The sequence below is a fragment of the Chelonia mydas genome, chromosome 1 (genome assembly GCF_015237465.2).
Source record: "Chelonia mydas isolate rCheMyd1 chromosome 1, rCheMyd1.pri.v2, whole genome shotgun sequence".
In the NCBI taxonomy this organism is placed as follows: domain Eukaryota; kingdom Metazoa; phylum Chordata; order Testudines; family Cheloniidae; genus Chelonia; species Chelonia mydas.
In genome coordinates this window covers 255,038,558-255,061,966 of record NC_057849.1, presented here as the reverse complement: position 1 = coordinate 255,061,966, position 23,409 = coordinate 255,038,558, and the positions used below count along the sequence as shown (strand labels likewise).

Here is a 23,409-nt window from a genome sequence, read left to right as displayed (position 1 = left end):
TAAATGAGCTCTATAAAGCGTTTTTGGGGAAGACAGCAGTGTGGAGTGGGGCTGGGGGTGCAGTGCCAGCTCTCTGCTAAATCCCTGCAGCCTGATGCTTTGCAGCCCTTTTGCTGTGAGACTGCAACTGTTGCGGCCGTTTCCCTGTTGTTGGTTAGTTTAGCCCTCCAGCTAAGCCAAAATGCACATACCCCCATGTGGACAAATGAAAGGCCAAACAAAAGGTCCAACCTAAAGCCAAAACCTTAACTTAGTCTTTTCCCTGGCTCAAAATGCTCCTGTGAGAGCCTGACAAACCGTGCCTGGCTTCAGTACTGAGCCCTTGGCCTAGGGTATGTCTACCCTGCAATTAGGCACCTGCACCTGGCCCGGGCCAGCTGACTCAAATTATGCTGCTGTTTAATTGCAGCATAGACATTCCAGCTCAGACCGCAGTGTGAACTCTGGGACCCTCCCACCTCACAGGGGCCTAGAACCCAGGCTGCAGGCCAAGCCCGGACATCTATGCTACAATTAAACAGCCCCCCATCCCCTGGCTGGACCAGGCCAGCCGCAGGTTTTTAATTGCAGTCAGAGTCAGAGGGAAGCTCAAAGGCACTAGCCCTGGGGAGGTGTCAAGCCTAGCCAAAGACTCTCCCAACTCCTCCTACCACAACGCTACCATCACTGCTTCCCCACGGGCCCTTAATTTCCCTCCTTGGGCCTTGCCTCTCCAGGGAAAGCGCCATCCCCTCCTTAGGGTTCGTTGGCTGGGTGGCTTTTTTTATGGTTTCTTCCTGGACCCAGTCCACTGTTTCTTCAAAAGCTCCCTTAGGGTCTCCCAGGGCCTTGCACTCTGAGAGTCAGAAGCTTTCCGTGTGTGTGTCTGTCTGTCTGTCTGTTTTCATAGAGATGCCCAGCAAGTCTTGCCCCTTTCCCAGTTTTGAGGGCAGGGCTGCTCCCCTAGCATGTGTACCCTGCAGCCCTTGCTATCTCGGGGATTCCTAAACAAGTTTAAAACACCACCACTCTCTCCCCCTTCTTCTTGAGCTACCCAGCTCTTTCCCTGGCTTTTTCAGCCGCTACCTCCTAGACTCCTTGTTAGGCCAACAGATCGTAAGCCTCCCTGCCCAGACCTTCTTTTTCTGGCTAAAGAAACCCGCCAGTTGGCCCTGCCTAGGAGCAGGAGAAAGTCACAACCATTTCCCCTCACTGGACTGGGGAAAGAGTGCTTCTCTACAGCTGGCCCACTTCCCAGCATGCCCCCATGTCCCTCTGGCCTACCAGGGAGTTAGCCCCAGTGTTCTCTAGCCTAATTTCAATTCTGCTCATTACATTCTGTCCATAACGTTTCATTTTCAATTGAGTATGGGATTCCCCTCTTCCTGCTCCGTTGTGTAATGTTCCTGTATACTCTGGAACAGCCTTCATCCCAGAAATGGCTGCATTTCTGAGTTATAAAGCATTCGCTACAGATCAGTACTCTGTAAAGTCAGCAGGGTGCTTTGGGAGCCTCAGAGAGCAGGCACTGTAGAAATCACTCAGTATTGTGGAGTGAGTATTGTGTGTAACCTCTGTTAGAATTCCTTCGCTGTGCCCTCCTGCTGTGCCCCAGGGACAGGTGCTCTCTGCGGGAAAAGACCCCTGCTGTTAGCTGAGAGTGTTCACTGATCTCACTCGCAGGCCTTTGATCAAAGGCTCTCTCACTCTGGGAAATTTTCTGGCCTCAGCGTTCTCTGCTGTGCTGATCAAAAATGCCACTTCTGCTGATCTGGGGCCTGAAACATCACAGAAAGCTGGCTTAGGGCAGGGTGCTCCTGGGGCCTTAGCCATTCGAAAGGCCTTTGCAAGAGCATGACCCCATGTGAAGGGGTGCTGGTGGGACTAAGACTCCTGTCAGAATGTACAGCTTTCTGTGTGCAGGGTTTCTCCTAACTCTGATTTTCTCCTCCACTCCCTAGCCGGCTCTGCTTCCTCTCTCAGTGCATCTCGTCACTTGTCAGTGTGAATTAAAGCAAAATCCCCCATCTTCTAGTCTCTTTGTTGCTTTGCCTAGGAACTGCATCAAATGATTTATTTCACCTTCCCTCACCCCTCGCCTCTCCTTTTCTCCTCTTGCATCTGGGCACAAGCAAACAAGAAGTATTTTAATACGGCTAAATGTATACAACTAGGAACAAAGAATGCAGGCCACACTTACAGGATGGGGGGCTCTAGCCTGGGAAGAAGTGACTGAAAAAGAGTTGGGGGTTTTGCTGGATAAACAGCTGAACATGAGCTCCCCATGTGATGCTGTGGCCAAGAGGGCTAATGCCCTGGCATAAACAGGGGATTCTTGAGTTAGAGTAGAGAGGTTATTTTACCTCTGTATTTGGCACATATGTGACTGCTGCTGGAATACTGCATCCAATTCTGGTGCCCACAATTCAAGAAGGATGTTGATCATTGGAGGGGTTCAGAAAAGAGCCACAAGAATAATGAAAGGATTAGAAAACATGCCTTATAGTGATAGACTCAATGAGCTCAATCTATTTAGCTTAACAAAGAGAAGGTTAAGGGGTGATTTGATGTCAGTCTCTATATATCTACCTGGGGAATAAATATTTGATAATGGGCTCTTCAGTCAAGCAGAGAAAGGTGTAACATGATCCAATGGCTGGAAGCTGAAGCTAGACAAATTCAGACTGGAAATAAGGTATATTTTTTTAATGGTGAGAGTAATTAATCATTGGCACAATTTACCTCATGGAGGATTCTCCATCAGTGACAATTTTTAAGTGGCTGTTTTTCTAAAAGATCTGCTCTAGAGGAATTATTCTGGGGAAGTTCTGTGGACTGCATGATACAGGAGATCAACTAGATGATTACAATGGTCCCCTCTGGCCTTGGAATCTATGACTCTATCTTTCCCATGACTCTCTATTGAATTCCAATGATGCTTTCAGCTCCTTCCTGAAATTTTCGGACCTGTCCCCTACATATAATTATGCAGTATGTGTTGGGTCAATTTTTTAGTAGTTAGTAATCAAGTCTCATCAGAAAGCAGGTCAGGGAGCTCACATAATCCCTGACTGCTCCTTTCCCCAGTCCCAAATAGGGAAATAATCCCCACTGTGTTAAGTGAGTGTGGCTGGAGCACGGAGAATAAAGAAAAACACAGACTAGGCAAAGAATTTCACCAAGGTTTATTAATCTCACACAGGAGAGAAATCCCAGCAGTTCCTCATAAGCAATAATCCTCTTTGCCCCAAACCCTGCAGGTTACATTCCACCCCACTGTGTTCTCCCCCATTGGGTCAGCACTGGGGGATGTCAGCCACTCTCTTGTCAGGAGCTAGGCGGTGTTGTATAAATCTGAGTGGTCCAGCTGCCTTAACAATGAAACATTCCAGTGGGACTGCAGGGCCAGGTGGGAATGCAGGGGAACAGCTGCAGGAACAAGGGAGGGTTCCAATGTGACTGCACTGAGGCCAGGGGGCTCATGCAAAGGAACAGCTCTTTAACTTTGGGTACAGTGCCAGTGGTTATCAGAGGGGCCCATTTCTTAAGCCAGATCTTCCCCATGATTCCACTCCACTAACCAATCCTGTTCCCATACCTGCCTTGCAGCCATTCGAGATTTCCATGAAGACTGAGCCCTGGTCTACACTAGGAGTTTAGGTCGAATTTAGCAGCGTTAAATCGATGTAAACCTGTACCCCTCCACACGATGAAGCCCTTTTTTTCGACTTAAAGGGCTCTTAAAATCGATTTCCTTACTCCACCCCCGAAGAGGGGATTACCACTTAAATCGGCCTTGCCGGGTCGAATTTGGGGTACTCTGGACGCAATTAGACGGTATTGGCCTCCGGAAGCTATCCCAGAGTGTTCTATTGTGACCGCTCTGGACAGCACTCTCAACTCAGATGCACTGGCCAGGTAGACAGGAAAAGGCCCACAAACTTTTGAATTTCAATTTCCTGTTTGCATGGTCACCTGCAGCTTGCCACACTGGCCAGAGCTCATCAGCAGAGGTGACCATGATGGAGTCCCAGAATTGCAAAAGAGCTCCAGCATGGACCGAATGGGAGGTACGGGATCTGATCGCTGTATGGGGAGAGGAATCCGTGCTATCAGAACTCCGTTCCAGTTTTTGAAATGCCAAAACATTTGTCAAAATCTCCCAGGGCACGAAGGACAGAGGCCATAACAGGGACCCGAAGCAATGCCGTGTGAAACTTAAGGAGCTGAGGCAAGCCTACCAGAAAACCAGAGAGGCAAACGGCCGCTCTGGGTCAGAGCCCCAAACATGCCGCTTCTATGATGAGCTGCATGCCATTTTAGGGGGTTCAGCCACCATTACCCCAGCCGTGTTGTTTGACTCCTTCAATGGAGATGGAGGCAACACAGAAGCAGATTTTGGGGATGAGAAAGATGATGATGATGAAGTTGTAGATAGCTCACAGCAAGCAAGCGGAGAAACCAGTTTTCCCGACAGCCAGGAACTTTCTCTCACCCTGGACCTGGAGGCAGTCCCCCCCGAACCCACCCAAGGCTGCCTCCCGGACCTGCCAGGTGGAGAAGGGACCTCTGGTGAGTGTACCTTTTAAAATACTATACATGGTTTAAAAGCAAGCATGTTTAATGATTAATTTGCCCTGACATTTGCAGCTCTCCTGGATGTACTCCCAAAGCCTTTGCAAAAGGTTTCTAGGGAGGGCAGCCTTATTCCACCCACCATGGTAGGACACTTTACCACACCAGGCCAGTAGCACGTACTCGGGAATCATTGTAGAACAAAACATTGCAGTGTATGTTTGCTGGCATTCAAACAACATCCGTTCTTTATCTCTCTGCGTTATCCTCAGGAGAGTGATATCATTCATGGTCACCTGGTTGAAATAGGGTGCTTTTCTTAAGGGGACATTCAGAGGTGCCCGTTCCTGCTGGGCTGTTTGCCTGTGGCTGAACAGAAATGTTCCCCGCTGTTAGCCATGGGGGGGGGGGTGAGGGGCTAGCCACGTGGTGGGGGGAGGCAAAATGCAACCTTGGAATGAAAGCACATGTGCTGTGTATGTAATGTTAACAGCAAGGTTTAGCGTGAAAGAGTGTAGCCACTGTTCTAGAAAATGTGTCTTTTTAAATACCACTGCCTCTTTTTTTTTTCTCCACCAGCTGCATGTGTTTCAAGGATCACAGGATCTTCTCCTTCCCAGAGGCTAGTGAAGATTAGAAGGCGAAAAAAACGCACTCGTGATGAAATGTTCTCTGAGCTCATGCTGTCCTCCCACACTGACATAGCGCAGACGAATGCGTGGAGACAGACAATGTCAGAGTGCAGGAAAGCACAATATGACCGGGAGGAGAGGTGGTGGGCTGAAGAGAGTAAGTGGCAGGCTGAAGAGAGGGCTGAAGCTGAAAGGTGGCGGCAGCGTGATGAGAGGAGGCAGGATTCAATGCTGAGGCTGCTGGAGGATCAAACCAACATGCTCCAGCGTATGGTTGAACTGCAGGAAAGGCAGCAGGAGCACAGACTGCCGCTACAGCCCCTGTGTAACCAACCACCCTCCTCCCCAAGTTCCATAGCCTCCTCACCCAGACGCCCAAGAATGCGGTGGGGGGGCCTCCGGCCACCAGGCCACTCCACCCCGGAGGATTGCCCAAACAACAGAAAGCTGGCATTCAATAAGTTTTAAAGTTTTAAACGTTTAAAGTGCTGTGTGGCCTTGTCCTTCCCTCCTCCACCACCCCTCCTGGTGCTTCTCTCCTCCACCACCCCTCCTGGGCTACCTTGGTAGTTATCCCCCTATTTGTGTGATGAATTAATAAAGAATGCATGAATGTGAAGCAACAATGACTTTATTGCCTCTGCAAGCGGTGATCGAAGGGAGGAGGAGAGAGGGGTTAGCTTACAGGGAAGTAGAGTGAACCAAGGGGCGGCGGGTTTCATCAAGGAGAAACAAACAGAACTTTCACACCGTAGCCTGTCCAGTCATGAAACCGGTTTTCAAAGCTTCTCTGATGCGCACCGCGCCCTCCTGTGCTCTTCTAACCGCTCTGGTGTCTGGCTGTGCGAAACCAGCAGCCAGGCAATTTTCCTCAACCTCCCACCCTGCCATAAACGTCTCCCCCTTACTCTCAGAGATATTGTGGACCGCACAGCAAGCAGAAATAACAGTGGGAATACTGGTTTTGCTGAGGTCTAACTGAGTCAGTAAACTGCGCCAGCGCGCTTTTAAACGTCCAAATGCACATTCTACCACCATTCTGCACTTGCTCAGCCTGTAGTTGAACAGCTCCTGACTTCTGTCCAGGCTGCCTGTGTATGGCTTCATGAGCTATGGCATTAAGGGGTAGGCTGGGTCCCCAAGGATACATATAGGCATTTCAATGTCCCCAACGGTTATTTTCTGGTCTGGGAATAAAGTCCCTTCTTGCAGCTTTTGAAACAGACCAGAGTTCCTGAAGATGCGAGCGTCATGTACCTTTCCCGGCCATCCCACGTTGATGTTGGTGAAACATCCCTTGTGATCCACCAGTGCTTTCAGCACTATTGAAAAGTACCCCTTGCGGTTTATGTACTTGCCGGCTTGGTGCTCCCGGTGCCAAGACAGGGATATGGGTTCCGTCTATGGCCCCACCACAGTTAGGGAATCCCATTGCAGCAAAGCCAACCACTATGACCTGCACATTTCCCAGGGTCACTACCCTTGATATCAGCAGATCTTTGATTGCATTGGGTACTTGCATCACAGCAGCCCCCACAGTAGATTTGCCCACTCCAAATTGATTCCCAACTGACCGGTAGTTGTCTGGCGTTGCAAGCTTCCACAGGGCTACTGCTACTCGCTTCTCAACTGTGAGGGCTGCTCTCATCTTGGTATTCTTGCGCCTCAGGGCAGGGGAAAGCAAGTCACAAAGTTCCATGAAAGTGTCCTTACGCATGCGAAAGTTTTGCAACCACTGGGAATCGTCCCAGACCTGCAACACTATGCGGTCCCACCAGTCTGTGCTTGTTTCCCGAGCCCAGAATCAGCATTCCACTGCATGAACCTGCCCCATTAGCACCATGATGCCCATATTGCCAGGGCCCCTGCTTTGAGAAAAGTCTGTGTCGATGTCCTCATCACTCACGTCATTGCGCTGACGTCGCCTACTCGCCCGGTATCGCTTTGCCAGGTTCTGGTGCTGCATATACTGCTGGATAATGTGCGTGGTGTTTAATGTGCTCCTAATTGCCAAAGTGATCTGAGCGGGGTCCATGCTTGCTGTGGTATGGCGTCTGCACAGAAAAAAGGCGCGGAACGATTGTCTGCCGTTGCCCTGACGGAGGGAGGGGCGACTGATGACACAGCTTACAGGGTTGACTTACAGGGAATTAAAATCAACAAAGGGGGTGACTTTGCGAGAAACTGAATGGCCCCCTCAAGGACAGAACTCAAAACTGGGTTTAGCAGGCCGTTGATTTCACAGAGGGAGGGAGGAGAAAATGAATACAAAACAAATCTGGTCTATTTCTTGTTTTGAGCCACTTCATCTATCTTTATACATCTTGCTGGCAGCAGACTGTGCAGTACGATCGCTAGCCATCATTATCTCCTGGGTGCTCGGCAGAAGACGGTGCAGTATAACGACTAGCCATCATCTTCTGCTGGCTGGAGGTTAAAAGACAGCACACTGCCGGTAGGACTGAATCGCCACGAGACGAAACAAAGGAAATGACCTGGCTGAGTCACTCCCACGTTTGCCCAGGCGCCCGATTAAAAGAGCACCCAGGACTACGTCGACGACGGCTACCAGTCATACTGCACTGTCTGCTGCCAAAAGGCAATGGGTTGCTGCTGCTGTGTAGCAATGCAGTACCACGTCTGCCAGCACCAGGAGACATACGGTGACGGTTAGCTGAGCGGGCTCCATGCTTGCCGTGGTATGGCGTCTGCACAGGTAACTCAAGAAAAAAGGTGCAAAACGATTGTCTGCCCTTGCTTTCATGGAGGGAGGGAGGGAACGGGGGCCTGACGATATGTACCCAGAACCACCCGCAACAATGTTTTAGCCCCATAAGGCACTGGGATTTCTACCCAGAATTCAAATGGGCGGCAGAGACTGCGGGAACTGTGGGATAGCTACCCACAGTGCAACGCTCCGGAAGTCGACGGTTGCCTCGGTACTGTGGACACACTCCGCCGACTACATGCACTTAGAGCACTTGTGTGGGGACACACACAATCAACTGTATAAAACCGCTTTCTACAAAACCGATTTCTATAAATTCGACCTAATTTTGTAGTGTAGACATACCCAAAGGAGCATTAGGACAGTTGTGAGGCCATGTAAAGCTAGAGTGGACAAAACACTAGGAAGTGTTCTGTAGGGAACCATCCTGCTTTGCCAGGGTGGAGGGAAGAGACCGACTTAATAAACTAACAGAGCTTTTCCATCTCAAGCTTCTATGAGTCTATCAGCATGCATGGGAGGGGACACTGAGATGTAATAATACCAGGTTTTCTATTTTTTACTTGCTATATAATAACTCATTTTAATAACAGTGATGGTGGTAGAATTAGTATAAGAAGATATTGATATGAGCTGCTGACTTCCTTGCAATTGGGGTTTTTGGCTAGGATTGCAAGCAAGGCCCTCTGTGATACAGAGTGGAGTAGCTGGGGGAGGAGGATTCGCATTGGAGAACGGCCTAAACCTGCTGGGAATTACTAGAGAGGAGAAGACACCCAGGCGGGGAACAGAATTCCACTGCTTGGGACGTTAGACACATTGCCCCAGTTTTTCCAGTGATGGAGGTTTTGAACTGCTCCATTCTCACAGATACACACAGAGATCCTATTCCCATCTCTAGCCCAAACAAAATGACTAACTCTCTTCACACATAGCCACACACACATATTCTTCCAACCGCGCCCCCCAGCATTCTGATACCCACACCACAGCATGTGGTTTCAAACAGGGTACGTTAATTTTGCTCGTCTCAATTTTCCAGTACCCAAGATGCAAAATTAGTGGGCACTGTTGAAAACGTAGGCCTAAATGTGTAGGGGGAATACCCCCTGGGTGACTGTGAGCAACAGACACCCACACAGGGCTTATCGAGGGGCTAATTAATCTCAAGAGGGAAGTTCAGATCTTTGAATCCCAATATGTGGGCAGTGCCTTACACTGGATCACACCTTTAATTGCGTGGTGTCATATCGCATATGGTGGTAAAACTCCTTCCCCTTCTCCTCGCCACATATTTTCAATATCATGCCCAGGGCAATGGGAGTCCAGTCCTTTCCCCAGGGATCATGCTGTGTCTAGTTCTCCATGTCTCTTGTTTTTATGTTAGCATGCTCCTACTTTCTGAATTTCCATTGATGGATTCCACTGCTCCCACAAGAATGGTACAGGGAAGTGGATAAGGGTGGAACGATCATAAAAAAGCCACAGCTGACACTGTTAAGATTAGCCATCACTGCAGTGCAATTTCCCAATGGCTACATCCTTCAATCTGCTTGCATACACGGGGTGGAAGGGTGACTCCCCCACTGGATTATGCATTTCTCCTCTTGGTTTATATTATCAGTGGAGGGTCAGCAGGCCCTGAGATCTTCCTGGTGAGGTCACAGCCAGTGGGTTGCCAGTTGTTACAGAACTTTCTTCAGCCAGAAGTCCTCTCTGAGCAGAGACAGTGGTGTCCTGTAGCTGATGAGTCCATGCCTCAGGGAGATGGGTGTCTTCAGCATCTTTCCGCAGCAGGCCCTGGCAGCACCTGGCATTCTCCTCCTGGATCTGGGTGACCTCGGTGTTCCCTCCATACACACCTGCAGCATTGTTGGCCACATTGGTCATGTGGACTTTATTGCCAGCTCTCTTCTTCTTCCTGCTCTTGTTCTGGAAGAGGAGGCAAGTGAAGACCAGCTTGAACTTCTTGCGGAAATGCTTAGAGATGAGGGCATAGACAATGGGGTTGAGGCAGGAGTTGGCATATGACAGGCAGTGGGAGGCCAGGCGGCAGGCATAGGTGACTCGGTTGAAGGGGAAGTAGCCAAACCAAAAGCATAGGATGACCAGGTGGTGGGGCAGCCAGCAGAGGCAGAAGAGTATGGCCACAGCCACGATCATCTTGGTGACCTTGCGCTTGGCCTTACGGGACTCTGAGATTCTCTCGACAGGGTCTACTGAGGTCCACAGGAACTTGATGGTCCTGGCATAAGCCAAGCTCACGACAGCCACGGGCAGGAGGTACCCAAACACAAAGGTGAGGATGTCCAGGATCTTCCGGTGCTGGTCCTCCCAGATGGGGACACAGATGGGCACCCCGTGGTAGTGGACAATCTGGTAGTAGCTGAGGTAGGGCCCTGCGAAGAGCAGTGACAGGGTCCAGATCACTATGATGGCAACCGCTGCATTCCGGGAGGTCCGGAGATCCCGGGATTTCAGCGGGTAGCGAATGGCCAGGTACCTGCAGGGTGGGATGGGGTGAGGTGGGGTTTAAACAGCAAAACAAATGAGTCAGCAAAGGAACTTCACGGTCACTGTCCTGCTGTTCCATGCAGCCCCCTTCCAGGTGCTGTCTCCAGTGGGGCCTCTCATCTTCCCTCCTCCATCCCTTGGAAGGGAGGATTAAGCAGAACCCCCTGGTCAATTTGATCTTTCTTTCTTCCACCACCCAAGCATTCTTCCCCCCAATCCCTCCTCCACTCAATGGACTCTTTGATCCTCCTCAGTCAGCCATGGGAGAGACTCTAGTTTCCGCACTAGCACCCTGCTGCATTGGGCCTGGGGGACTGATGGGTTTGGAGAGCAGAAATCCAGCCTCAATCCACTCCTGTCTGGAAGAACAAACCAACCTCTCCCCAGCAAGGAAGAGAAAGGGCTGGGTAAGCAGACTGTGGGAGAGCTTGTTTTGGGTGCTGAGAGAGAGGAGGAGCAGGAGGTGAGGAGCAACAGAGAAGGGCAGGAGAGAGAGGAAAGGGAAATGGGGGAGAGGGATAACGAGAGAGGTTTATGCGGGGAAGGGAGAATGGAGAGAGCTGGGAGGAGAAATCTGTGGGTTGGCAGAGAAGGGAGACTTGTGGAATGAGTCAAGGGAGGGGATGGAAGTGGAAGGTGAGGGAGCTCTGTGGAATGGGTCAGGGTAGATCTGCTAGGATTGTGGTTGAGGGTAAGAGCACATGCATGGCCCTGTGCAAAGGCCTGCCACTGGGTCAGAAATGGACAGCAGTGACAAGTGGCCACTGGGGATCAAACCCCAGACACAGTGAGTGACCCTGTCCTGGGTGGGTTGTGCCCGCTCCTGACAGACATGGGTGGGGTCTGCTTTTCTCCTACACTTACCTCGCCATGCCAATCCAGTCTCTTGAACTGAAGCAAGAGACCCAAAGTGTGACTGGGGAAGGGTGGAGGAGGCTCACCTGCACTGTACCCTCTAAGCTGTGCGGGCGCACACAGATCGTAAACCCCGCGCACACGGCAAAACACCGCACGCACAAAAATTTGCACAGAAGCACAACAATTTGCACAGAAGAAATTTTTTGCGCACACGGCCTGTCAGAAATTAGAGGGAACATTGCTCACCTGTCGACAGAGACGGCTGCCAGGGTGAAGCTGCTGGCATACATGGTGAGGTAGATGAGGAAGTGCACAGCCTTGCAGGCGAAGGGGCCGAAGAGCCACCCGTCCAGTGTGTAGATGGTGGCTTGGAAGGGGACGCAGCAGATGATGAAGCAGAGGTCCGCCATGGCCAGGTTGAGGATGAACAGGTTGGTGGTGTTGTACTTCACCTGGCCATTACGCAGCAGCACAGCCAGCACCAGCCCATTCCCCACTGTGCCCAGGAGGAAGATGAGGGAGAAGGCCACCGGCACAATGATGCCTGCAGCTCGCACCTCCAGGCTGTTGGAGGAGGCATTCCAGCTCTCTGGCATCTCCCCATCAGACAGTGGGCCTGGCAAGGGAGGGAAGAGAGAAAAACAGCAGGTCCACTGTGTCCACTGTGCATCTCCAGCGTCCGCTGGGTGCCAGCAACACAAGAACACCTCTCAGTGGAGAACACAGCAGCTACTGTCAGCCCTGCTCCTATTGACTCCACCTAGCTGGAGCGAACACCCCTCTGTGGTGTCTCAGCAAGGCAAACCCATGAGCCTCCCAGTGAGAGGCCCTAGTGTGCATTTTGGCTATGCTACTGTAAAGGAGCGGTGGTGGCTTTAGGCCCATGCAGCTGCATAGATCCCTGCCCTTCCAGGGTCTCACTTCACACGCCCACCGACCCATCATACTGGGCCCCATCCCTGGGCCCCTGTCCGTGGTCCCGTTTGAGTCTGGGGCCCAAGGGCAGTGGCAGGGGGTGAATTTCATAACAGCTCTTCCTACCCCCGCTTAGAAAACTGCACTTTGGCTCCATCTCCTGGCCCGTATGAGGAAGGGTCCCCAGGAGCCACAGAGCCTCACTCAGAGCTGAGAGGGATTTGCTACAGCCTGAGGGGGTGACAGGCAGGGAGGAGGAGACTGGCAGAGTTGCGGATACAGGGAGGTGAGGCTTGAACCTGAGTGGGGCAGGAGTTGTCACTTCACATAGAGCTCCACAAAACCAAGGGCCAGTTCTGGCCAGAGCAAACACATGCACAGGGACACCCCAGTGAGGTGACTGAGGTGCAGTGGCATTTGGGGTGAGACTGCAGTATGTTTGCTGGTCACTAGGAGTCGAACCCTGGCCTGCTGTCACATCAGAGCACAGCGGAGGGTCATAGCCTTTGACCACCTGCTAAACTAAGAACAAGGCCTTTCGCTCCCTCGTGGCCCCTGAGGTCGCATCTCCCATTAGACGTCAGCATCCAATAAGCTGATTTAATGATGACATCAAGAGATGCCAAGTCCCTTCACCCACTGTGACGTAATTGGCTGGACTTCTACTGGGATCAGCCAGTCAGGATTTGCTTGGCTTTCGGTCACCATACGGACCCTAGCTGTGCTGAATCCAAGACCTCCTCCTGCACCAGCCAACACTGCAAGGGTGCAAGTACCAACGGTGACACCGGCCGCTGGTGGGGGGAGCCTCTGCCAGGCACCACTTGACCCCCTTTACTCCATTACATTCCCAAAGCTGTTAAACCTCTTGGGATTTCTTGTTTTAGTGATTTTTAATCTCAGCTTTCCTTTGACGGGGCTCAGCAGAGGCCCCCAGGGAAGGAGGAGGCAGCCCTTGGGGGCGGGGAAAGGGACGCTGCACCTTCTATCCCCACAGCATCACCTAACCAGCTCTGATAGCAGGGAGGTCTCCTAGGCTGAGGGGTTCTACCATCTAAGTTAGGAGGGACACAATCAGCCCTACCTTACAAGAGCAAACCACCATGCATGGCCCCAGCACCCTCCAGCCCGGCTCCCTCTGCTCTGTCCCACACCAAAGAGGGGTTAGCGCTCTCTCTTTCAACCCAGCGTCCCCACTGTTCTATACAGGGGAGGGGCCAGCATCTAGAGATCACTCGGTGTCCCACACCAGGGGATGGCTGCCTCTTGCCATGTTTGAAGTAATCAGAGATCCAGGGATGAATTAGAAAAATGACCAGTTTTGTATGAGCAGAGGCAGTTTTGTTCAGTGGACACAGCCCAGGCCTGGGCATCAGGAGACCTGGGTTCTACTCCTGTCTCTGTGACCTCGAGCAAGTCACTGTCCCACTTTGCACCCATTTCCCTTCCTCCCACCCTTCGTCTGGCCTGTCAATTTAGATTGTGAGCTCTCTGAGGCAGGGACTGTCTCTCTCTACGTGTTTATATAGCACCTAGCAGAATGGTCTTGGCTGGCTCCTCTAGGCACTACCGTAAGACAAAGTAATAATCATTAAGAAGCTAAGTTCAATTACATGAGCAGGAAACTGGAGTAGTCTGGTTAATTCCAGGACTTCGCGCACACAATGGCCTCAAGCAGAGCATTGCGTGACAGTGCACGTCACCAATGAGGCACAAGCATCGTACCCTATATCAGATGATCTTCTTCTTCTTCTTATTATTATTATTACAGCAGCAGAATAAATTGTCATTGGTTGATCAGTAATTATGAGGGAAGGACACTGTTACCAAGCAACATCTGATCAACTTTTTATGGGTGCCACGAGCCCCCAGAGTTTCTTCTGTGTTACTCCAGCCAGGACCAGGGCTTTCCCTCTCATTCGTAAAACCCTCTCTATCACTCCAGTAGGTTGTCTCTGCACTCCTGGCTCTCGAGGGGCTGACTCTGTACCTCTGGCCCACACTAGGGGAGGCCTGTTCCCACAGCTCTCCCGCCCAGCGTCCTCTCTTCCCCCCACACCTCTCACCCCCCAGAATCCCCTCTGCTCCACACAGGGGGGAGGCCTGTCCCCAGAGCTCTCATCCCTGAGTAAACTTTGCACCACATGGAGAGACTTGTCCCCATACATCTCCCCCACCCCAGCATCTTCTCTCCCCCGCACAGAGAGATCTGTCCCCATAGCTTTTCAGAATCCCCTATGCCCATAGATCCCTGCCCCTGACCCCAGTGTCCCCTCTGCCCCACATGGAGTGAGCATCTCCCCAGAGGTCTTCCTCCCCAGAATCCCCTCTGCCCCAAACAGAGAGACCACAGCTCTCCCCACAGCTCTCAGAATCCCCTCTGCCCCACATGCAAAAACCTGTCTCCACAGCTTTCCCTCCCAGAATCCCCTCTGCCCCACACAGAGAGACCTGTCCCTGTAGATCTTCCCCCAGCATCCTCTCTGCCCCATAAGGAGAGACCGGTCCTCACAGATTCCCTGCCCACCCCGAGTCCCCTGTGCTCAACATAGAGAGACCCGTCCCCATAGCTCTCACTCCAGAGCCTGCTCTGCCTCACACAGCCATAGGTGCTGGAACTATGGGGGCTGCCGCACCCCTGCCGTAAAGTGGTTTCCATCCTATCCAGGGTTTACAGTTTGGTTCAATGGCTCTCAGCACCCCCCCCCCCCTACAAATTGTTCCAGCGCCCCTGCTCACAGAGAGACCTGTCTCCATAGCTCCCCCACAGCATCCCCTCTACCCCACACGGACACCTGTCCCCGCAGCTCTCCCCCTCCCCCAGCATCCCCTCTGCCCCACACGGACACCTGTCCCCCCAGCTCTCCCCCTCCCCCAGCATCTCCTCTGCCCCACACGGACCTCTGTCCCCCCAGCTCTCCCCCTCCCCCAGCATCTCCTCTGCCCCACACGGACCTCTGTCCCCCCAGCTCTCCCCCTCCCCCAGCATCTCCTCTGCCCCACACGGACCTCTGTCCCCCCAGCTCTCCCCCTCCCCCAGCATCCCCTCTGCCCCACACAGACCCCTGTCCCCCCAGCTCTCCCCCTCCCTCAACATCCCCTCTGCCCCACACAGACCCCTGTCCCCCCAGCTCTCCCCCTCCCTCAACATCCCCTCTGCCCCACACAGACACCTGTCACCCAGCTCTCCCCCTCCCCCAGCATCCCCTCTGCCCCACACGGACCCCTGTCCCCCCAGCTCTCCCCCTCCCCCAGCATCCCCTCTACCCCACACGGACACCTGTCCCCCCAGCTCTCCCCCTCCCCCAGCATCCCCTCTGCCCCACACGGACACCTGTCCCCCCAGCTCTCCCCCAGCATCTCCTCTGCCCCACACGGACCTCTGTCCCCCCAGCTCTCCCCCTCCCCCAGCATCTCCTCTGCCCCACACGGACCTCTGTCCCCCCAGCTCTCCCCCTCCCCCAGCATCCCCTCTGCCCCACACAGACCCCTGTCCCCCCAGCTCTCCCCCTCCCTCAACATCCCCTCTGCCCCACACAGACCCCTGTCCCCCCAGCTCTCCCCCTCCCTCAACATCCCCTCTGCCCCACACAGACACCTGTCACCCAGCTCTCCCCCTCCCCCAGCATCCCCTCTGCCCCACACGGACCCCTGTCCCCCCAGCTCTCCCCCTCCCCCAGCATCCCCTCTACCCCACACGGACCCCTGTCCCCCCAGCTCTCCCCCTCCCCCAGCATCCCCTCTACCCCACACGGACCCCTGTCCCCCCAGCTCTCCCCCTCCCCCAGCATCCCCTCTACCCCACACGGACACCTGTCACCCAGCTCTCCCCCTCCCCCAGCATCCCCTCTGCCCCACACGGACCCCTGTCCCCCCAGCTCTCCCCCTCCCCCAGCATCCCCTCTGCCCCACACAGACCCCTGTCCCCCCAGCTCTCCCCCTCCCCCAGCATCCCCTCTGCCCCACACAGACCCCTGTCCCACCAGCTCTCCCCCTCCCCCAGCATCCCCTCTGCCCCACACAGACCCCTGTCCCACCAGCTCTCCCCCTCCCCCAGCATCCCCTCTGCCCCACACGGACCCCTGTCCCCCCAGCTCTCCCCCAGCATCCCCTCTGCCCCACACGGCCCCCAGCCCGGAGCCGCACGGCAGCAGCGGGCGGGCTCTGTCGCTCTCCCCGTCGAGTCGCGGGCGCTGGCAGCGGGGCGCTCGCTCCCCCCGGGCCCCGCGGGCGGGGCAGGACTCGGAGCAAGGGAAGAGCGAGCGCGCTGCCTCCGCCAGCCCGGCCCGGCCCGGCCCGGCCCCGCCCACTCACCTGCGCCTCGCGCCGGGGCAGCCCCGCGGGGCCGGGGCGCTGCGATCCCGCTCCCTCCGCACGGGCCAGCGGGGATCCGGAGTTTGCCTGAGCTGCGCCTCCCGCACGTGGCGCGGGCCCCCCCCCCCGGCTCCCTCCTTCCCGGCGCCGCCCGCCGGCCGCGCTGCTCCCCGCTCCGGGAGGCCGGCGCCGGCGTTCACGCCCCCGCGCCCGGCCCCGCCCGGGGTCCAGCGCCCCCTCCCCCCGCAACACAGCAGGCTGGCGGCTCACACGGGCAGAAACTCCCCCAGAGCCCGCAGCTCCGCGGAGACCCGCTGGCCTGGCCCGGCCCAGCCCCCATGGGAAGTAAAGGGTGGCCCGGCCCAGCCGATCTGCCGCCCGGCCCTGCCCCCCGCCCGCTGGGGTACAGAGCCTCAGCGCCCCCAGGCTCGTCATGAGCCAGGCCGGCACCCAGGGGAGGACAGAGCTGCCGCACGTGTCCCCCCAGCGGCTCAGCTTCCCCAGCAGAGGGTGCCGGGGGTCCCCTGTGGGCATGGGGCAATGGGGCGGGCAGCCAGACACACAGGGGCTAGAGTGGCTTGTTGGAGGAGGGGTGGCACCTTCGCCGGCAGGAGTTGCTGGGACGCCTGGGGAGGGGAGGTGTGTGGGGTGGGACTCGAGGGGTCGCAGGCAGAGCCGCTTGTGGGCCCTGCGGTGACACTAACACACAGGCCAGAGCGCCAAGGGCATCATAGAATCATAGAAGGTTAGGGTTGGAAGGGACCTCAGGAGGTCATCTAGTCCAACCCCCTGCTCAAAGCAGGACCAATCCCCAATTTCATGAGCCCAGCTCAGCCATGGCAGTAACCCCTCAGAGAGCATGGGGTGTGCAAGGACTCCAGCCCCCCCGGGGCCCGTGGCTGGGTAGGCTAGTTAAACACACAGGGTTAAACTCTGAAGCAGCCAGGGAGGGCGATGAAGGGCCTCAGAGGCTGTGTGTCTGCCTGACCCCAGGACTCTTGTGGCTATGAGAACAGGCGGCTTGGAGGCATGTGGCCTTGTCAAGGCGCAGGTCAAGAAGGGAGTTCCTGTCTCCTCTCATTCCCCTGCTCCCCAAGGGATTTTAGATGAGACGGCTCCCAAGTCTCTCAATCACGGCTTCTCCCCATCCCTCTGGGGAACACACAATCGCTGCTGGGAGAGGCACGCGCTGGGGAGGGTGAGCAACTAACCCTTCCGCCCCTGCCATCCACTTCTCTCCCTTCTCCAAGGGCCCAGTCCCATGTTGGGCTAATGGATGCAGCATCGCTTCATACAGGAGGGAGCTTTCCCAGGTGGCCGGGATGCAGTGCTTTATTTGGGCTTACCGCGTCACTTATTAAAATTTAAAAAGTGCTTGATCCCCAGCACCTAATTGCTTAAGCCCCGGCACCTCTTTCATTACAAATTAAGCGCTGCTGGGATGCACCGAGGCAAGCAGCCATTCAAATTCACTCTGCATGGCGAGTGGTCTCACACTCCCACTCCCCTTGGTGCTGCCTGCTCTGGCAACTCTGCTCAACAGGGCTTAGCCGTGAGATTTCCCCCGACACCCAGCAACGGATGGTGCTTCCAGCAGCACCTCCAGCATCAACTGCTGGACCTACAGCCTCAGCAGCACCCATCGCACCTCGACAACCAGCAGCACATCTTCAGCCTCAGCCATACGCTGCCATAGCCCCACTTCCCCAGCAACACCCACCGTCCCTCCTTGCCAAGCAGGACCTGTTGCACCCCAACACGCAGGAACATCTTTACATCCCCACTTACCCCCCCTCCACCAAGCAGCTTCCCGACACCGCCAGCAGCACCTGTGGGACCCAGCAGCACCCACAATACCCCAGCAGCGCTTACTGTAGCTCTACAGTCAGCAAAACTCACTCTAATCCTACCACTCGGCACCACCCATACTCCTGTAGCTGCACCTGCTGCACTTGGCATCACCCACTGCCTCTACACCCAGCCAGCCGGGGGGTGGGGGGAAGTGTCCCTGTGATTCGCTGGTTGTGTCTCTGTGAGCTGCAGCAGTGTCTGGTATCAGACTCTGTAATGAGGGGAAAGGGGACGGATTTCTCTTAGCCAAAGGGATCCACTGATAACCAGAGAGGTAGAGGGAGGGAACTCGGAGTGCCAGCCTGCAGCAAGACACACGCAAGGGGAGCCCCGAAGGAGCTGCACCCATCATGGAGGTGGCCAGAGCAGGTCTCATTTGCCTGCTGCTGCTGGGGAGCTGGGGTCAGGGGCCTCTTCCCTCTGGAGCCTCTCTCCTCTCCCAGGAGGGAGACCTTCCCCTAAGTGAGGACCTTCTGCAGCCTGAGAAGATCAGTGAGACCACCCCACCCAATCCTGATGTCCACCTCATCCGGAGCAAGCCATCTGCCCACGTGAGGCCGTATAGCCTGTCCCGCTCTGCCAATGACTACCACTACGCCCCCAAGCCCAAGCATCTCAGGGCCCCTCGGTTGTTGAAGCTGTTGGGCCCCTCATACGACCCCTTCTGGATGTCCTCGCAGGATCCACGAAGCCGCAACACCAGCCTGGAGCAGCTGGGCACCCTGAGCCAGGACCTGGCCGATGGCACCAGCCGTTACCGGAAGAAGCTGCTGCAAGAGGCTGAAAACGTGGAGCTCCCTGTCCTGCTGCCCCCGGAGGAGAGGACGGCCAGCAACCTAAGCCAAGCTGTTGCCCACCGCCTCCGTCAGTGGCTGGTGGACAGCGCCACCTGCCACCTGACCTCATCCTGGGTGGATCTGGGGCCTGTCTTCTGGCCACGTTGGGTCCGCCACACAGAGTGTGACACCTCCCACACTGGCTGCTCCTGGCCTCCTGGCATGACCTGCCGTCCTGCCCAGTTCACCCACATCAAGCTCCTGGTCTGGCACTGCTGGATGAGCAAGGACCCAGCCATAGACACGGGCAGGACTCTCCAGCAATGCACCTGGAGGCAGATTCCCTACCCAGTAGTGTCTGCTTGCAAGTGCTCCTGTCGGTAATAGGACAGTGAGGGGCAGGGGGCTCTTCCCCCACTGGAGGGGTGAGGTCATGGGTGCATTGCCACCTCGGTGCTCCTTCAGGGGTTTGCTATCATGTTGCAGCAGTTTGAAATTGCCTGCGCAGCCAGGGCGTGAGAGGCTGAGCGAAGGATGGCCTTAACCCCACCCACGTTCCTTATTGCAGATAGAGCTGGGAGTCCTCTCCAGATGTTCTCATCTCCACCTGGACCAGCAAGAAATCACGGAGAGATACTCCTCTAACCTCTCCATCCACTACAGCCGGGATCCAGCATCCTCCTGGAGGAAATTCTGAGGCTGTGGAAAGCTGGGGATCCCTAGAAATTTACAGAAGAGGGGGAAGCCAGAACTTGGGCTCCCCTCCCATATCCAAGGGAATGAAGCCAGGAACAGAATGCCATGGGAACTGGAGGCACCAATAGTCATCTCAGGTTTAGATTCATAATACTAAGCCTTTGGGATCCATGGGGGTAAGGTGCTACAGAAATGCTGGCTACGATTACTACCAAAAGGAAGCCCTGCTGTGTGTGTGGAGCAATAAAGATACAGAATAAGAACTTGTAGGAGTCTGTGGCATTTAATACATAACTGGAGCCAAACTGATCCCTTTGCTATCCACAGCTGCTTGGCTAAGTGGCACAGCCTGCTAGGCCTTTGCTTATGGGTCATAGGTTCGAATCCCCACTTCAGGACATCGGCTTGTCCCCGGTGCTACCACAGCAAGGCTAATCCCAAAGGGAAGTGGGTGCCGTGCTGCTCGGTTAAACTGGAGGGTTCCCTGTGGTGGCAGAGCAGGGCAGTGCTGCATTGGGAGGAGGTGGGTTCTGTACTATGGGCCTGAACCAGAGCCCACTGCACTCATGGGAACCAATCATGGGAGCCTTCCCATGAAGGTTACCGGGCACTGGCGTGGACTCTCGGAAGTGGGGTCACTTCTGCTCCCTCTGTCCCCTATTCCTTACCTGGGAGCGAGAAGAGAGACAGCCAGAAGCAGGAAGGGCAGTGGTTAGCTGTTTACACAGGGAGTCCTTGTGCTTGCCTGTTGTTTGAGCGATTTATCTGCTGTGAAGGACTTGGGACAGGGTCGGCTCCGTTTCCCGCCACAGCCCAAACAAATGAACCCAAAGCAGCCCTGTGCCTCTCATCTCTGGGCCCGCAGCAGCCTCCGTGGCTACCTTGATTCAAGCCCTGCTCTCCCCTAGGGCTTGGTCTGTGTCTCTGTCCTGACCTATACCAATTACAGTGAAATACTTGCCCGCAGCTGAGGACTTCTCTGCGTAGAGCAGAGTTAACGGGGCTCTGGAGGACTGGGTTCAACTGCTGCCTTGGCATCAGTAATGAAATCAGCTCGGTGGATCTCAGCCCAGTGCAGAGCACCAACGCACTGCTAACAGACGTCTTTTCCTCTGCGCAGAATTGGATGAGGGGGAGCTGTAGATTCGGCTTGAGATAGGGCTGTGCGCATTGCAACCAGTGGCAGGTCAGGCATACAGTCGCTGCAGGTCAGGCTCAAGAGGTACCGATGTCGCTGCGTGGGTTGCGAGGGGCTGGACTGCATAGGAGGGAGGGAGCAGCAGATCAGGACTGAGGTGCATCAGCAGAGCTGGGGAGAGCCCTAGACTAGAATAGCAGGGGATGCATGGCCTTGGCCTTGTGTAGTCTGCCGAGCAGCAAGCACCCTCTGATTTCCGTGGGGCACACTGAGAAGCTGCGTCATTAGCAGCACTGTGACATACACCAGGAAATGGTGAGAACCAGAGAGCTTTGGAGTGAATTAAATGTTAACACAAATCCCACAATTGACAGGGCATTATTTGTTTGCAATACTTCATTTCTCCAAACCCTTGCTTGCTCAAGATCTCCCCATTTTGCTCACGCTGCTGCAGAAACTGCACAGCTGGGTCTTGAACCAGAGCCGCTGTTGGGGAAGACCTGGATGGAGACAAAGGGTTTGGCAGCTAAAGGGGAGCAGGAGGATGGAGGGGACAGAGGAGGCAGCTGTGGCAGAGGGAGTGGGGAGGTTTGGGCAGGTCTGGCAGCTGGGTGGTGTGGGGCTGGGGGAGCTGGCCCCTTGGGGAGGGATTTGGCAGTTGAGGGGGAAGAGGCTAAACTGGGGCACTTGAGGAAGGAGGCACAGGGATCTTGTTACTAGGGGAGAGTTTGGCAGCAGCAAAAGGGACACTGCCTCTCTCCTCTCCCGTCTGCTTCCTCTTTCTACCATCAACTTGTGTGCACTGGCACAGCAATACTCCGGGCTGACATGGGTGCTGGATTAGGATAGCAGGGACAGCTGCAGACCAGGACTCAGGGGCACTGGGAGAGCAGGTCTGCAGTAGCAGGGGGCTGCAGACCAAGAATGGGGCACATTAGTATTTGGTAGAGCTGTGTGGGAACCCAGGACTGGAACAGAAGAGTTGCTGCAGGTTTGCTACAGTGCGCCAGATGCAGGGGCAAGGCCAGGGCTAGGTGTATTACACCTACTGGGGAGAAAAGGGCACAAGGAAATACAGGCAGCGAGAAGATAAAAGTGGTTTAGATAACTAAAACGGTGGAAGCTTTGCTCGGGGGCTTAAAGCACCTCCCCCACCCCGAGGCTTAGCCCCTCCCTGCTGGTTTCATGGTACAATGGGCCCCTGAGTGGCAGGCAGCTTCCCATAATTTTCTGTGGCCATGAGACAGAGCTGACTTGTTCTGCGTATGCTGGCGCTGACACGGCTATCCCCCTCTCAGCTAGGGGTGCCCCTGGGCAGGGGTTTTGCTCTGAGTCGGCTAGCACCGGTGCCAGCAGGCTCTGATGACTGGAGAGTTTTCACAAGGCTGGAGCTTACCAGATGGGAAGCACACACACAGGAGCCCTTTGGGAACCGGAGTAAACGTTCTCCTGATCCTTTAGCTCTCTGTCATTTTAAAACAGGGCAACTCCCATTTGTTTTCGTGGTGGAGACCAAGTCTGAACAGAGATTGCCTCCTGGATAGCTCCCTTCCCAGGCCCCCAACCACCTCTCATCCCACCCCCGAGTGCCCAGTGGCCATGTGGCAACTGCGGTGATTGCTTATGTGGAAAAGTAACTGGAAAGAAATGACTACCTGGCCCTGCGGTGGCTCTGCTGCCCAGGTGCTTTCTCCTGGTGCCTCTTGTGGGCCAGCAGCTACCAGGGGAGACCAACCAGGCTAGTTCTGCCTCCCTGTTCCAGCGGCTTTTTACAGGTGTCTTGGTGGCAGTTCGACAAGCAGAGCCAACTCATTTTCAAGCCGCATCACTGGCTAAAGAACTACCAAGAGAGATGCCTGAGCTCTCACTTGTAAAAAAAGACCATCTAGAAGCTTCACAGGGGACAAAATACAGCTGCTCATCTCCTAAGCGAGGTGGGCTGCCTTGAGCGTGCACCATCTGGCCTCAGATATCTCCCTGTTTGCTACTGGATACAGTTCAAGGGGCTGGGGCAAATCTTACAGGCCTTGTGTAGGCCAGCACCTCCTTAACTTGGGGGCTCTCTAGAGGGGCAGTAACACTTCCCACCACTGCTCCCAGGGACGCAGGGAGGATTAGCTACCAGCTAATGTAAGCGCTGCCTTGCCCTGCAGAGCGGTGCCAACACAGGGCGCCCACATGCATGCACACAAGCGGGAGGTTTCTGATTTAGAGCAAAGACGATGCCAAAAATTCCCCTGCATGGTGTCTCGGGTTCACTTCTGGCTCCTGCAAAGTGAATTGCTCACAAAGAGCTTGAACGAACAAGTCCCAGCGCCCGGCCTCGCTCCATGTTTTCTGGCATGTTATAATTGCAACAAATGGATCCAAATTATAGGTTACTGTCATCAAATGCGATCATCTCCTCAACCCCTGGAGACAACACAGCCTCTG

The 23,409-nt window shown here is 54.9% G+C and overlaps 2 protein-coding genes across 3 annotated transcripts; one reads left to right on the top strand and one right to left on the bottom strand.

Annotated features, from left to right (window-relative positions):
* Positions 1-8,953: 8,953 nt before the first annotated feature.
* On the bottom strand, positions 8,954-22,801 carry GALR3 (galanin receptor 3). 2 transcript variants are annotated; one of them, XM_043543112.1, is made up of 3 exons: positions 22,632-22,801; positions 11,533-11,902; positions 8,954-10,417 (listed from the first exon to the last, which is right to left on the bottom strand). In XM_043543112.1, exons 2-3 carry the CDS (start codon positions 11,880-11,882, stop codon positions 9,535-9,537), a joined length of 1,233 nt encoding a protein of 410 aa, XP_043399047.1. In that variant the 5' UTR covers positions 11,883-11,902; positions 22,632-22,801; the 3' UTR covers positions 8,954-9,534. The 2 variants fall into 2 exon arrangements, with proteins under 2 accessions (XP_043399047.1, XP_037737182.1); XM_037881254.2 differs by lacking the exon at positions 22,632-22,801 and adding an exon at positions 16,516-16,633.
* On the top strand, positions 18,717-19,526 carry LOC102934510 (noggin). Its single transcript, XM_007069106.2, has one exon. The coding sequence runs from the start codon at positions 18,717-18,719 to the stop codon at positions 19,524-19,526; it is 810 nt and encodes a 269-aa protein (XP_007069168.2).
* Positions 22,802-23,409: the final 608 nt, after the last annotated feature.

Bases quoted from the DNA above. Each gene is read 5' to 3' on its own strand.
- LOC102934510 (XM_007069106.2), top strand. From the start codon at position 18,717: ATGGAGGTGGCCAGAGCAGGTCTCATTTGCCTGCTGCTGCTGGGGAGC.
- GALR3 (XM_043543112.1), bottom strand. From the start codon at position 11,882: ATGCCAGAGAGCTGGAATGCCTCCTCCAACAGCCTGGAGGTGCGAGCT. The intron at 10,418-11,532 runs GTGAGCAATGTT...CCCACCCTGCAG, and splicing joins GCAGCCGTCTCTGTCGACAG to GTACCTGGCCATTCGCTACC.